This window comes from Cariama cristata, unplaced genomic scaffold (assembly GCF_000690535.1).
Source record: "Cariama cristata isolate BGI_N322 unplaced genomic scaffold, ASM69053v1 scaffold19337, whole genome shotgun sequence".
NCBI lineage: Eukaryota > Metazoa > Chordata > Aves > Cariamiformes > Cariamidae > Cariama > Cariama cristata.
Genome location: NW_009626354.1, coordinates 50,974 through 65,183, shown reverse-complemented (window position 1 = coordinate 65,183; position 14,210 = coordinate 50,974). Strand labels below are relative to the sequence as shown.

General features: G+C 40.1%; 1 protein-coding gene across 1 annotated transcript in view; it reads right to left on the bottom strand.

Annotated features, from left to right (window-relative positions):
• Positions 1–1,746: 1,746 nt before the first annotated feature.
• MPPED1 (metallophosphoesterase domain containing 1) overlaps positions 1,747–14,210 on the bottom strand; it is a 49,831-nt gene continuing 37,367 nt past the window's right edge. Inside the window, exons 4-6 of the mRNA XM_009704012.1 lie at positions 11,154–11,269; positions 6,337–6,450; positions 1,747–2,729 (exon numbers count right to left, since the gene is read on the bottom strand). Of these exons, the coding sequence (XP_009702314.1) occupies positions 2,611–2,729; positions 6,337–6,450; positions 11,154–11,269 (349 nt within the window). The 3' untranslated portion in view covers positions 1,747–2,610. The remainder of the gene's footprint in view (positions 2,730–6,336; positions 6,451–11,153; positions 11,270–14,210) is intronic.

Sequence of the window (14,210 nt, the reverse complement as noted above, 5' to 3'; positions counted from 1 at the left end):
GACCAAAAGTTACAACAACAATCAAGTTATGCCAAAATGATGAAATAATCTTTAAGCTTTCATACCTCAAGTACTTTAAATGATATTTTGAAGTAACAGCTGCTTTCGTATCCTTTCCACATAAAAATACACAGTATTTTGAAGATACCTTAGGAAAAATTATTTTTAAGAGAATAGTTTATGGTCGACATCATAGAAATTTTGTTGAGGCTAATAAAAGGACCTCTTCCCCCTACTTTTAACATTGTCATCCTTAAGTGCCATGAGCGAATGTAAACATTTCAGACTTTAACATACAGCCAATTTCCTGCCACATTTGTTGCAAACCGCTTGAATCGTGACTAGCTAAGACACTTGTATGCTAACTGCACGCTATTGCTCATCTCCCCAGTGATGGCGGGAGTTCATAGTCAACTATGAATTCCAGTCCTTGCTGATTTAGGAGCTGACCCTGCCATTTCTACACCAATCGTTCTGACCAAAGCGGCCCCAGCTGGATTCATGGCAGACTGCTCATGCACTTGTGAACCATTCACCCAAAAACCAGTTGCAGGCGCCACCGATAGGTCTGGGTTTCATTTCAGGAAAAATCAGCACATTCACTTAGACTCCAAGTCACCCAGCAGCTTACAATGAATGACAGACCTGTGACTTGTGGGTTTTTCGGTGGTTTTTCTGGTGAGTCCACGGCACGAGTTAGTTACTGGGCTCCAATGGCACCGCTCCCAGCAGCAGCTGGAAGAGCTGCCGCCCGAGGGAAGCCTGTGAAACGAAATGTTTCTGCTCACCTTCCTTAGAGTTGAGGCTGACATAGCCTGGTTTTGCGACACAGGTATTTTAAATTGTGTATGCATATAATGTACATGCAGCTGCTACATGAAGCTCACATTTACATCCATATATCAGGCAAAACATACACAATTATCGAATGCATGTGTGCAGATGTGGGCTATGCACAGACCCGCAAACAACCCTGTACTGGTAATGCGATGATCTGCCCAATGTGTGTGGAAAAGATGAAAGTCTAGATGCTGTCAGCCCCAAATTCATAATGTCCACATTTAGAATACAGCAGTTAAATTATCTCCATTAAGGCAAAAAGGCTCCTCTTTGAGCATGGAGACGTTCGTGGTTCAAGGCAGAAACCCATTTCTTGTAGGGCACGTTTGAAGCACTTTTCTTTTTTGGTGGGTTTGTAATTCATTCTCAAGCTTCTGCCTAGGATGGGACTGAAATCCCAGCAGCTTCAACACCTCTGTTAACCTGCAGGAAAGCCGCCTGAGCAGTGCCATGGCAGCTGGCCACGTCCCGAGCTTTGCCTGGCGTCACATGCAACACGACAGATGGGTTTCAACTCAGCTGACGATTTTGTCCCAGGTCTCTCTCAGCAGTGTCCATGAGCGGGCAAAAAGCAATGCCAGGTTCTGTGAGGCGGCCCCTGCTCTGTACCCATCGGTGTGTACTCGTTACTCATCGCACTTACGCTACTACATAGCTACCCAAATGTGAATGCCCAGACTCCACCTTGGAATGACCCCTTCCCCTTGACATCCATAATGTTCCCCAAGGACAAAATGATCACAATGACATTTAATCACTTCTGACCGGGGCCAAATTCAAACCAGTAATCTCATCATTGGCTGCATGTCCCATTAACAGGTTTTAAACAAATAGTCCCAGTGGGTTTTATTTAAAATACCACTACTGAACACTGGGTGGGTTTTTTGTGGGTGTTTTTTTTGCTTTTTACATACAATCACATATCGTCTTACCATATGAAAACACAGTTGGTTTTTTTTGTTTTTTTTGTTTTTTTTTAAGGGAAATGTCATCCTTTTTTTTCACAGGCGAGGCCAGGTTACAAATTCCTGAGTTTATACTGCACTTAACACAGTCTCCCTTCTTGAATGTTGAGCTGTTTACAGCATGCTGGCAATATGCACCATTTCCCTTACCATCTGTAATGCCAGATGTAGTAAAACTTCATTTCAGTACAGTGAATTAGGGCCTCTATTGCATTGGTTTTGAATAGATGCAAAGACTTAGACCTGGAGGACTTGAAGTAATAGCTCTCCTCCTGTGACTGGTCATTCATGCACCATCTTTTGTATTTGCCATATTAATTAAGGGAAAGCATCTTTACCACCATTTTTCTTTTACCAAGAGCTCACTGGGAAACATCTGAAATGAGGAAATCCTAGTCTAAACACTTAAGTTTAAACTGCAAACTTTCTTAAAGAAACACTCTTTTGAAAGACATTGTTCTTTTAATAAGTCCGATATAATGTACGGTATACACAAAAGTCCTTACTTGAGAGAGAGAGAGAGAGATGTATATGTGTGTATATATATATATATATGGAATGCATTCACTTTTCTGTGTTCACAAATATTTTAATGGTGAAATGTTAAAGTCTTTAATCTGTTTCTGGCACCACAATGTCTTTGTTCCTCATCCACTTTTGTCACTCAAAATTTGTCTGTGAAGACCTAGCAGGGAAAAAAGAAGAAGGTTTTTGCTTTTTTTGTTGAATGGTTCCCTATTGAGATTCTCAGCCAGCAATATAAAGTTGCTAATGAGTTGGGTACAACTTTAAATCCTCATTATAATCATGTGTTCCTTGGAGTAGGTAAGTCAATAACTATAGGTGGATTAAGTGGCTGGTAATTCACAGTGCACACAGATGCATTCACATAGGTAGTAGTTCCATCAGCCATGACACCATAACCTACAAAGAAAGAAAAACTCTGGTTACTCTCATTATTCATTATTATCTTCTCTTTTTTTATTTATTCACCTTTATCACACAATAATAAGAAGTGCCCATTACTCAGAAGGAATTAAAAAATTCTCTTCATGTAAAACATAAATGTCTCCTGAATTAATATCATCTTTGCCCTACAGCAGAACTTTTTGCTATCTTTTAAATTGTGTAAGAAAGAAAAGCAAAATGGACCCTCACAAGCTAGTGGCTATAATCTCTGGCAGCTGGCTCTCCAAACCTCCTAAGAAAGGCAGACACTTTCCTCTGCAAAGTTTTTTCTTAAAACCTTCTCACTTTTGGAAAGGATGAGAAGATAGAGCTTAGGCAATTGCAGCATTGAAAACATTGTACTTCTGATCATTTAGGTTTGTAGTCATCACTGCAGCAAACCTGGGGCCAGTTTCATCTTTCCACTTTTTTTTCTGTCCTGTGTTGTACATCTTTTAAGCAACCAATGAAGAAAAAGCATTGCTTGACTAAGAGGAGCATGTCTGCATGTGCACCTGAGCGGGATTTGTCTAGTAGGAACCTCTTCTTCCTATGTGTTTGAACTTGCTGACCAATTTCCACCAAATTTGATGGAAAGACATTAAAATGCCTGCCCAGGCAGAGAAAAAATGGCTTTATTAACGCATTCTCTGACAGACAAGGTGAATTCACACCCTAAGACATCATAATGTTTCCACGGGAGAAAACAGTCTTCTGTATGTCTCATCACTGGCAAAAAAGCTTTAACTACATCTCATGTCTGACTAGACACCCAAGGCAAACAATTCCAGAGCGAAACGTGCAGGAAATCAAACTTCCAGCTCTAATGCCTGTAGAAATACAGTGAAATGCTGCTTCAGAAAGTTGAAGCAGCAGCCCTTTACCTGCCCTGGTGTTACGAAAAAGTAGACACACTCTCCATTGTCAACTATCTTTTCATGGTTGACTAGGAAAAACATAAGCTTGATTACACTAAAACTAAAAGCTTAATGTTGGAAACTTGCATTGAAATATTATAATTGATACAAAGAAATGCATTCACAATCAGAAATACATGTTTTTGGGGAAACCACCTGGTAGAAAGCATTTGTACTAAGATTCAGTCTCACTATTAATGAAGTTAACAGTAAAACATTCATTGCTATGTACACTGAGTTCCAGCTATTTAAATCCTAGGCACCTAGGATCCTACAGTTTTTCTGTGCGCAATTTCATGTCTTATAGAAGCATTGATAGTTGCATAATTTACAAACAAAGAAACAGTAGCCAAATTCCTTTCTTTTTTGTTCCTTAAAATACCCTGAATAATGCAGGGCCTCCTGGACTCCCTGTGGAAAAACCACACTATAATTAGGGACTAGGGAGGGAAGAAAACTCTGTCAGGTTCCTGTCACAGACATTTCTTTAAATCATTTGCTGTTTGCTACAGAACAATTGTTCTGTGTAAAACACAAACTGCATGGAGGACAGTCAGCATTGCTGCTGGGATTTTCTGTCTCCTCGGCTACACGTTTGGAGAGAACAGAATCAGCTTGCTAATACGCTCTTTTTGCCGGAAGATTCCTAATGCTACAGTTTTCACTCCTACCCTACTGCCAACAGAGTTTCCTTGGCCTTGACCTCAGCCAAATACTGGCTGTAAAGGGCAAAGCAGGGTTTTAGCCAGGGTCCCTGCCATGCTGCTTGTCACTTCCATGGGTTGATCAGCAGCAAGCCCATGTGTAGAGGTATTTTTTGGCAGAGACAACAATGCAGAGGGGGAATAGGGAAGAAATATCTTTTCTAAGCAACTCTTCCTCCCGGATGTTCAGCAAATGACTGCTGCAGATGTAGCTATGCTCAGTCAGGGGAAGAACTCATCTGTTCAAATCATGCATTCTCTTTACAAAGAGCAGCTTCGTTTGCACAGGCTGTCTGCAATGGGAATTCTCCTCTGCAGAGATTTAGCATCCCACTGCAAAACAGGCTACGCAGTTCGCCATTTGTTTTCTCTAAATTATGATAGTTAACAAGAAGAGTACCTTGTTTCTGTGTTCTGATACCTACTGTGCCAACTGTATTCACAAGATTTAGCATTCTGTGGAGGTGCCATTCTTTTCCCTTGGGAGCAAAAGTTGGGCTTGGTCTTATCAGATGTGATTTTGTTTACCTGCCTGAAGCTTCATGGCTTGCTAACTGTTTGCTTATATCCCCTGCAACCCACTTAGCTTACGATTTCTGAAAAGACAATGAGTTTGAACTGTATTCACCAGCTCTCTTGTATGGAATCTCAAAGACTGCTCTAACAACAAAGGGTTAGGAAACAATACTGCCTATGCATTGTTTGTTTAGTCTCTGACTTAAGAGCACTTTGGACATTAACTAGGCATGAACAGGTGAGACAGATGAGGAGAATGGACTTAACCCCTGAGCTGTAAAATAATGATCCGAATGTCTTTTCCATCAGTTTTACAACAGCACATCTCTCATCAATGTCACTTCTAACTTAGCATGGTGAAAGCCCCCAGCAGCAAGTCAGAGTGGGATTTCTTGGGAAGGGTACTGGCTCTTCACAAAACCAGAAGTATCTGAATGCCAGCTACTCCAGTTTTCCCATTTGTTCACTTCTACACTGGTGAGACCCACAGAGATCCTACATCAAAGGCTGGAGCAGTCCCAGAAGCAGAAAACTGGCAGTTGCGGAGCACCTTTTCCTGCCAGTAAGTTAACATTGCCAAGAACTAAGCAGCTGATAATACATGCTTACATGCCAAGGGGTACACTTCCGCACAGCCCAGTGGTTTCTTTTGGTGGGGGCACTGCTTGAAGTCTTGCTGCCATGACATGTGAATAGGACAGACTTCTTTATAGCAGAAAGCATCTGCCTGTCCCTTTGCCTGGAGATGAACTCCTGCTGTCACTAACTTCAATGGAGCATATTTGTCACCGTTTACTGACTTATGTGAAGGGAACTAATTTTCTTCCAGTTAAAAATCATATAGTCAAGAGAACTGCTTTGTTTTGTCTGAGTACAAAATGGTTTCCCTGCCAAAGCAAATAAATACATGAATAAATATCGTGAACTTCTACACAAGTCAGTGGTGCCATTTCTCTTGATTTCAACTTCATATACACACTGAGGAGGAGAGACTACCTTTATTGTACAGTCTTGAAGATTAAGCCTTAGAAGCACCCCTCAAAGCATTCTTACCCATTTTACAAACACAGAAACTGAGACACAGAGAGCTTACATGAATTATCTTAAGTCACGGAGATTCAGCAAGGAAAATACAATCCATCAATCCTAATATTTAGTCACTTTCTGTAACTACTGGACTGGTGTTCTTATTTTAAAATTCACAGTAATCCTCTCTGTAAAGGAGGCATCATCCTGTTTTATAGATGTAGAAACTGAGAGAGAAGCTGAAGTACAAATATTGAAATCTGGGTATCAGCCAATTTCATCTCTATATATGCAGCTAAGTAAGTATCTGAATTCCAGAAATGCTTCGGTTCAGACATTCAAGTTTGAAAATGCTAGCTAAACCAGACAACTTCTGTGTTTGTGGTTTCTAAATATATATAGAAAGAAACGTGTTCTGACCTTCATGAATATGTCCAAAAACATGAAGCCTTGGCTGTATTCGTCTCTGGACTGTGTTCAGCAGCTCAACACATCCTACCCGTTGCATTTTCTTAGGAACCCAGTCTAGAAAACCTTTGGAAAAGAAAGGAAGGCTTTAAAAGAAGACAGGTTATCTACAAAGCTGTACTGCTATACAGTATTTCTGAGATTTTGTGTCTCATGGCTTTTCATAAGCAGCCATAGAAGAACTGACATGGAAAAAACAGTGTTTCATTGGTAAGCAGAAGAGGAAGGAAGGAAAAATACTGGAGGAAAACCATAAAAGCTCATCCGAAGAAAAAGGACTATGACAACTCCTGCCAGTTGTTTTTCAAGGAAAAAAAATCACTGCAATTAAAGCATTTTTTCACTGCTGTTAATGGGAAAACTCAATGCTTTATCTTCTTCCTTTAAGAGAGTGAGATGTAAAGAGCAGTATGTCCAAACGGAGTCTCTGAAGAATCTAAATCAACACGTAGCTATTTAAATCTAGCCCTGGGATCTAGTTTTTTTAATTGGACACTTTAACTCATGTAATGGAATCTGTGTTGCTAATAGTAAAACTGTATTGTTGTAACATTGAATCTTATAGTAGTGGAACTCAGATGAGGAACCCACAGAATCCCTAAAAACAACATCCTCAAGTAAAACTGGTTTAAGCACTTCATGACACAGCAAGCCCCACTAACCTAAATCTATGCACCTCAGGTAGGAAGAGAAGCTCAGCCCTTCGGCAGTAGATGATTTTAAGCCCTATATTTACCTGCACGAAGTTTGTATAAAAATGCATTTTTAATGAATGCAGACAAAAATGTACACCAACTTGCTTATATGTCTAAAAACATACTGCAGGGGGATGCTTACTGCCAAGTGAAGTCTCATGTTTCCTTTAAAGTAGTCGTGTAAGAAGGATGTTTTTGTATTAGAGGGTTTGTAATAACCCATCTTGTTTTCTTTCTACTGTTCTGCCATTTTCATCAGGCTTAACTTTGGAAGCCTAAAAGATAAAATAATTCTGTTTTTCTTTAGTGGTTCTGCTACTTTGCCTGTGTGCCTGACATAGCTTTGTATCTCTTAGATTGCAGCAATAACATGAATATATTATGCCTTTGAGAAAACAGTAGTCAGCCGGAGAGGTACAGAGTCTGGACCTGGTTTTCATACTTTTGATGTCCGCTCAAGCATGGCTAAATAGCAGCTAACCAACTGGCTCAAAAGACCAGAACTGTGGTATTCAAGCTCTTGGAAAAGCTCTCAGATTCGCTAGAGCTTCAGGGTAGGTTCACACATTGAGAAATACCTCTTTTAGATGCCAGCATTTGAAAACCAGGCTCAGTACAGCGTGGGGTTTTATGAAAACGGTAACAATTTGCCCTTGTATCATAGTTACTTGGAGAGCTAAGTCCAATTTTCAGAAATGAGTTGGGAATGTGGCAACCTAAGTGTCTAAAAGAGAAATTTCTGATAATGGCCATAAACTCCTAATTCATTCAGACGTCTCTGAAGATGCTGCTTGCCTCCTGTCAGGGGGATGTACAAAGAGAAAGCCCTGCTGAATTACAGACAGAGCACAGCAATGCTCAGTTCTAGTAACTGATTTTACCAGTCACTCTTGGTATCCAATGCAGGTCAAAATTGACTGTAGGAAATAATACATATTTAAGATGTCAAAGTGAGGCCAGCAGCTCCTCTGGAATCCAGTCACACTTTTTTCAGAGCAAACATGCTATAACGATAGGTTTTGTTACTTCAATGATTTGAAACAGTTAATTGTCAAAATGTCTGTGGTGAGCACAAAGCCAAAAGTATTTCCACTTCAAAAACTTCACAAACAAAAATCCATAAAATTAACTTCTCCATTAAATTAAGCATTATTTATGTTGAACATGTTTTTGTTTACATGCATTATCACCCTTCTGAAGCCTTCCCATATGTTTGCAGCTTATTATGTACACCTGACTACACAAACTAAGAATAATTGATTACACCTAGCTAACAATTAGAGTTCATCTTAGGATTTTTTTAATGTTCAGTTACTTGAATCAGGTTTCTGCAGCTGTCAGGGAAGTATAAATCTTTGTCATAGACAATCAAGCAGACAGCTATAAATGAAGACTTAAAGGTGAAATTAAATTAAAAACAAAGAAAAGAAAAATGAAATTTTGGAAAAGAAATAAAAGAATCATAAATGCAGATCTTTAGGAATCAGGGAAAAGACCTAGAAAGTTATACTATACATTAAAGTAACAAAAATATGCTGATACAGAATCATCCATTAGCACTGATCCCATAATCATGAATACTGTATTTCATAAGCTATGAAATATATGGCGTATCTTTACTAATAATGAACACGTTACTAATAAAATGGTCAATAACAGCTGGTTTAACCTTTGTTTCCTCATCCTGTGTGAACTTCCTGTGTATCCCTGCCCTGGTTGCATCCCAAAGCACTATTCTAAAACAGAAAACAAAAATTAACTCAGATTTTTGTTATGTGCCTAACTGACTTAAAAACACAAAGTCCATTAACTCTTAATGGTGCTTCCGCACCTAAATCATGCGGGCAATTTTAAATCTATCTAATAATGTATTAATTAGTTTAGGCAGATGTGCACTCTTTTGAAGTGAGGGAATGAGAAAGCAGTACAGAAAATGGACGATGGACAGAATTTAGGCAGCTATGCTGGAGAAAAAAGAGGAGTTTCAAGAGCACTGACTGCTATTTATGATCATTCAGAACAGCTCTAGTGACGCTGTCCAAGATCAGAACAACAGTAATCAGCTTTCTGGTTAAAATAATTGGCTGGGAGGGTCAAGGAGAATCCTGTCTCCCAAAATGTCTTGAGGACAGAGCTACTGAATAAGGAGGTTCCATAAGTTAGGCAGAGTGCTAATTTCTTTTGAAGTGTCATTTCTTTGTTGCTGTGGGTGTCAGGGAGACCAACAGCTGATGCCCTCAGGCAGAGGGTTCTGTGCCTGAGCCATCTATTAATGCATCAATAAGAAAAAGACAAAGAAACGGAGACTTTTAAAAAAGAAAATCCTTGGATGTTGGTTGAAGCTTAAGAATTAAAAAAAAAAAAAAAGACAAATACTGAGACATGGAGATGGGGGGAATTCATATTATCCCATTGCAGTCAGTGCAGATGGGTGGCTCTTCCTCAGAATTACTACACTTACGAAGTTATTTTTCAATTATTAAATTTACTATTAAATTTATTATTAAAGCATGTCTGTTGAGTGCCAGCTGTGCAGTACTCTCCAGAGGTTCTCCTCCCTCTGCTGATCCCAGAGGCCACCTGGAGAGGCCTGGTGGCTAAATTAGCAAGATGGCTGAAGCTGGGTGGTGCAAACCCCTCTCTCCACCTTTCCAACACTGGATTTCAAGTGCTAGATACAGGCACATTCTTTGGATCAGCTGAAGGGTGGTTCCTTACAGCTCATCAGCCGGATTTAAAAATGGCTTTAAAAGTGCTGAAAAAGCTTCTGAAAAAGTTTTAACTATGACTTATAAATAAAACTGTATCAAAGACCCATGCCTTGGATCCTAACAGGGACTACCCTCAGTACTAACCATTTGGAGCTGCTGTCTCAAGGTCTAAACTATTAATTTCTGCTATCCACTTTTACAATACAGGTCCATATTAAAATCAGTCTATGGCATGGCATGAGACTCCACTTAGGTGAAGTATCAAAACACATGCCCTTACTGTGAGAAACTGCGGTCACAAAGAAGCCCTTTCCCCAGGATTAGTGAGCAGTGGAATGCAAACATGTCTTTCTAAAGAAAACAACAAAACACAAACCCTTTAGATACTTTCTCCTCCAAGCTCTGAAAGAGGAGAAGAAAGGGTAGAAGACAAGAGGGTTTTTTAGCTTCAGGAAATTGGGGAATCTAAAGGTTTAAAGAAATCAACTGCCTTCATTTCACGCAAAGCACTCCTCCACAGTAAGACTCAGTAGAACACTTCAGTCCATGCTTCACGTTTGTGTCCATTTATTACATTAGTGACAGTTAAAGACGTAGTTGCATTAAATATAGCTCACTATATGTTAAATACATTGAAAAACATGTTAAATGCCTTAAGCCTTTACTGAATCTGGACACATTTCTGTGATTATATTATTTCCGTAACACAGAAAATTTCACTATTATCTATGAATACAAGAAACCTCTCCCGGCTTTTGTATCACCTATATTAATACTTGTAAAACACAAATGCAAAACTATTTCTTGTTGGTCTGTTAAGTGTTGCTAGATTGTATTACGGATAGGCAATTCACCCAAGCTGTCCAAAGAACAGGCAAACAATGGCAGCATTTGGGTTTGTGAGGCAGAAGATGCACCAAGTCAGCATGATAAGGAAAAATACAAACACTGAGTACTTGTTAGTGGGGGAATGCTACTGCAAGTGAAGGAGAAAGATGGTTCTAAAAAAAAAAGATCTCAATCCTGCATTCCTCTTTAAGCAGGCTCCATGCTTTAAATCTACTAATTTCACTGGTGGCAGAGTGGGCAGATGCATAGGAAAACCACACCTTGCTTATCGATAAAGCTCATTAAGGCTTTATGTGTTAAAGCTTTATTTTTTAAGCCATTATTTAATTCCCTACCACTGAGTATAGGCAATCATGAAACATAAACCTGAGCTGAAGTTCTAGTGCTGCTGAAATCAGTATGGATGTTACTTTTGACTTTTGTAAGTCAGGATTGCACTCTTTGTCTAAGGAGAGCCATCAGTTACTGTAAAATCATCTGAAATACACAGCTAAGAGCACTAGTATTTTCTTACCGAGAGGTGGTCCATGTGTTATAAGAATATCTATTCCATCTGGAATAAGGTTCCATTTCTCTAACAGTGCTTGGCCTCGTGGAAGATTAAAGCCCCAGCCATAAAACCAAGGTTGCCTGCCAAGAGAGGAGGAGAATGTCTTCAGTGCTATTTCCATGTACTGGTTATCTAATTAAAATATGGAGATTGACTCTCTACTAGCATGGAATTTGGAGACAGTCAAATAGCATTCATTTTCTTCTTCGTGTGCACAGTAAAACCCTCTTCCCATACAACCAGCATTATTTCACTTGTGTGGCAAATCAGTGCAGTCCTTACCACTTTCAGTAGGTAGCATACAATAAAATATTCACAGTATTCCTCTAACAAGGTGACAAGGAACTCTTGCAAGACCTGGATACCAAGATCTCCATGTGTGGATTAGCATGCTGGCCTCCCACAACATCTAGAAGAACACCTGTCTCAGATACCTAGGTGTGGATATACGTTTCACATTGGCTCCCGTCACATTTGGCCCTTAGCCTATGACCACCTGGGCACAACAACAGATCCTGCTCCAAAGTCGGAGACATCATCTATGCTGCTTTGTTTCCCTAGTTGGAAGCATCCCATCAGAACAAGAATACTGCTGCTTTTCTTACACATCATTTTCTTCTGTCCTCTGGTGTGTTGCCTTGCTTTTAAGTAAGACTTTCCATATTCAGGATTTCTTATCAGATGAGCATTTACATTTTTTAAAGCGTATTTATGGAGCAGCTCATCATGGAGCAGTGGGACTCTAACACTGCCAGTCAGAACACAACTTATCTGTATCTTGCTAGCCCACTGATTAAAAAATTTCACTATATTTCACAGCAATTATATCACAGTGGTAAATTATGTCTTGCTGACTATGCTCTAATTCTAGGTCATAAAATTGAGGGGTTAGTTTTAGGTAGGAATTTTTAAAAAATTTTTTGACTGACATCTTCTGGTCATATCCATATTTGGATAACAACAAATAGGCTACTGTGATTTAATAAGGTTTATGATAAATGCAGCCTTAGTGTTTATAAACACATAAACATCAACCAGAGTTCCCTTTGAGATGTTACTTTGTTGAAGAAAGCTTTACACTCCCTCACTGCCTCAAAAGACGGGAAGAATTCTTTAAAACAAATTCTCTGAACTCCACTTTACATCACGTATGGCAAAGACAAAAGAAAATGCCCATAAAGGTATTATTTATCCTCTTCTATTACTGATGCTTGACTAACATTTCAAAAATTAGCATGTCTCCATGATGATATATTTTCCACTTTTCCTTTTGGAATGGTGTAAAGCACATGCCTACTGAAAACAGCTTTTAAAACACAGAGCTTGCTAAAACATAAAGGGATGTGGCTTACCTGAGGGAAGAAAAGACGATTCTGCTAGAAAGAAAGGAAGAAGGGGGCTTTGCAGGTTTCCTGCCTTTCTTCCACAAACAAAAAGAGCCTTGACTATTCTAGACAGATGTCTGTAAAGCTTTCTGTGTCCACAGCTAAGAACTCATCTCCTAGCTCTTCATCACATGCCCTATATAACCAGGGTCTGGATAAACAGGTGTCCCAAGGGAAAAAAAAAAAAAAAAAAAAAAGGTGAAACTTGGTACATCTGCCATTGGGACCAGAAATATATCCCAGCCTCCAGAAGCTGTGATGAGGGAGGTGAAGAAGGTGTGTGAAGAAGAGATGCTAATAGCAGTAGCAATGAAGAGGACACCCTGTTCTGAGTCAGTTCTCAGACCAAGGCGGCTGGCTAAGAAAAAGACATATCCCTGTATCAGGGAGATGAAATCACACTTTTCTGGTTACCTGTTCAACCCCTAGCAGCCTTTCCTCATAGGAAGAACAGAACCTGGCTCACAGGTAGATGACTTCTCACCTTCCTACTGCTGGGGTGGTAACTCATGGTCTAGTAAGGAGGCTGCGGGGAGACCTGGTTGCTCTCTACAACTCCCTGAAAGGAGGTTGTAGCCAAGTGGGGATCAGTCTCTTCTCCCAAGTAACCAGTGTTAGGAGGAGAGGAAATGGCTTCAAGTTGTGCCAGGGGAGGCTTAGATGAGATATTAGGAAAAATTTCTTCACCAGAAGGGTTGTCAAGCACTTGAACAGTCTGCCCAGGGAACTGGTGGAGTCACCATCCCTGGAGGCATTTAAAAGATGTGTAGACATGGTGCTTAGGGACATGGTTTAGTGGTGGGCTTGGCAGTGCTAGGTTAACGGTTGGACTTGATGATCTTAAAGGTCTTTTCCAACATAAATGGTTCTATGATTCCAGTTACTAGCTTATTCTGCAGTAAGCTACCAGCAACATGACCATGTAACCCTGTCACACAGAACCAAACCCCAGTCTGTGGAGCTTCATCAGCCTGTCTTTACGTTCAGCTCACCATTGACAGAATGGGAGCATTTTTATCTCACTGAATGCCCTGAAAATAAATAAACTGAAGTCTGCGAGGTGCTCGGATATTAGAGAAGTGGGAGGCTTTATAAAAACATACACAGATCAGCTTTTTTCTAAACTCTCCATCCGTTCCTACCTTGGGATTGTGTTCCACACCTTACATGTCAAGTATCTTCCCGCACCAAGATGACAATACTCAACAGTTTGGCAAATTGTCTTTAGGCCCAGCACAAGTTTTCCAGGAGCATAATCTCACCGACAGAAAACATTTGCAAGGGCAAATAGGAAGCAAACGAAGTGTCAGCATAGTAAATCATGCTTTTAAAGCCACTGACAGCTTCCACGACTACAGGCTCTTGCTCCCACCCGGTACTGCAGGGTATGGACAGGATCGTCCCCAGGCCCTTGGTGGGAAGGGAGGCCAGGCATCATCCTGCACCCCGCAGGTGGGCCAGACCCAGCAGAACGGGCCGTGGCACGAAAGAAACCAAGGGGAAAGATCAGTATTTGCCCAAGAAGAAAAGGTCAAAAACCTACGGAATAATTATTTTAAGGATACAATGAAGCATTTATCAAGAGAAATAATCGTGAGTGTCACAGGTCTTGCCAGAAGTCAGCTTAATCCTGCTG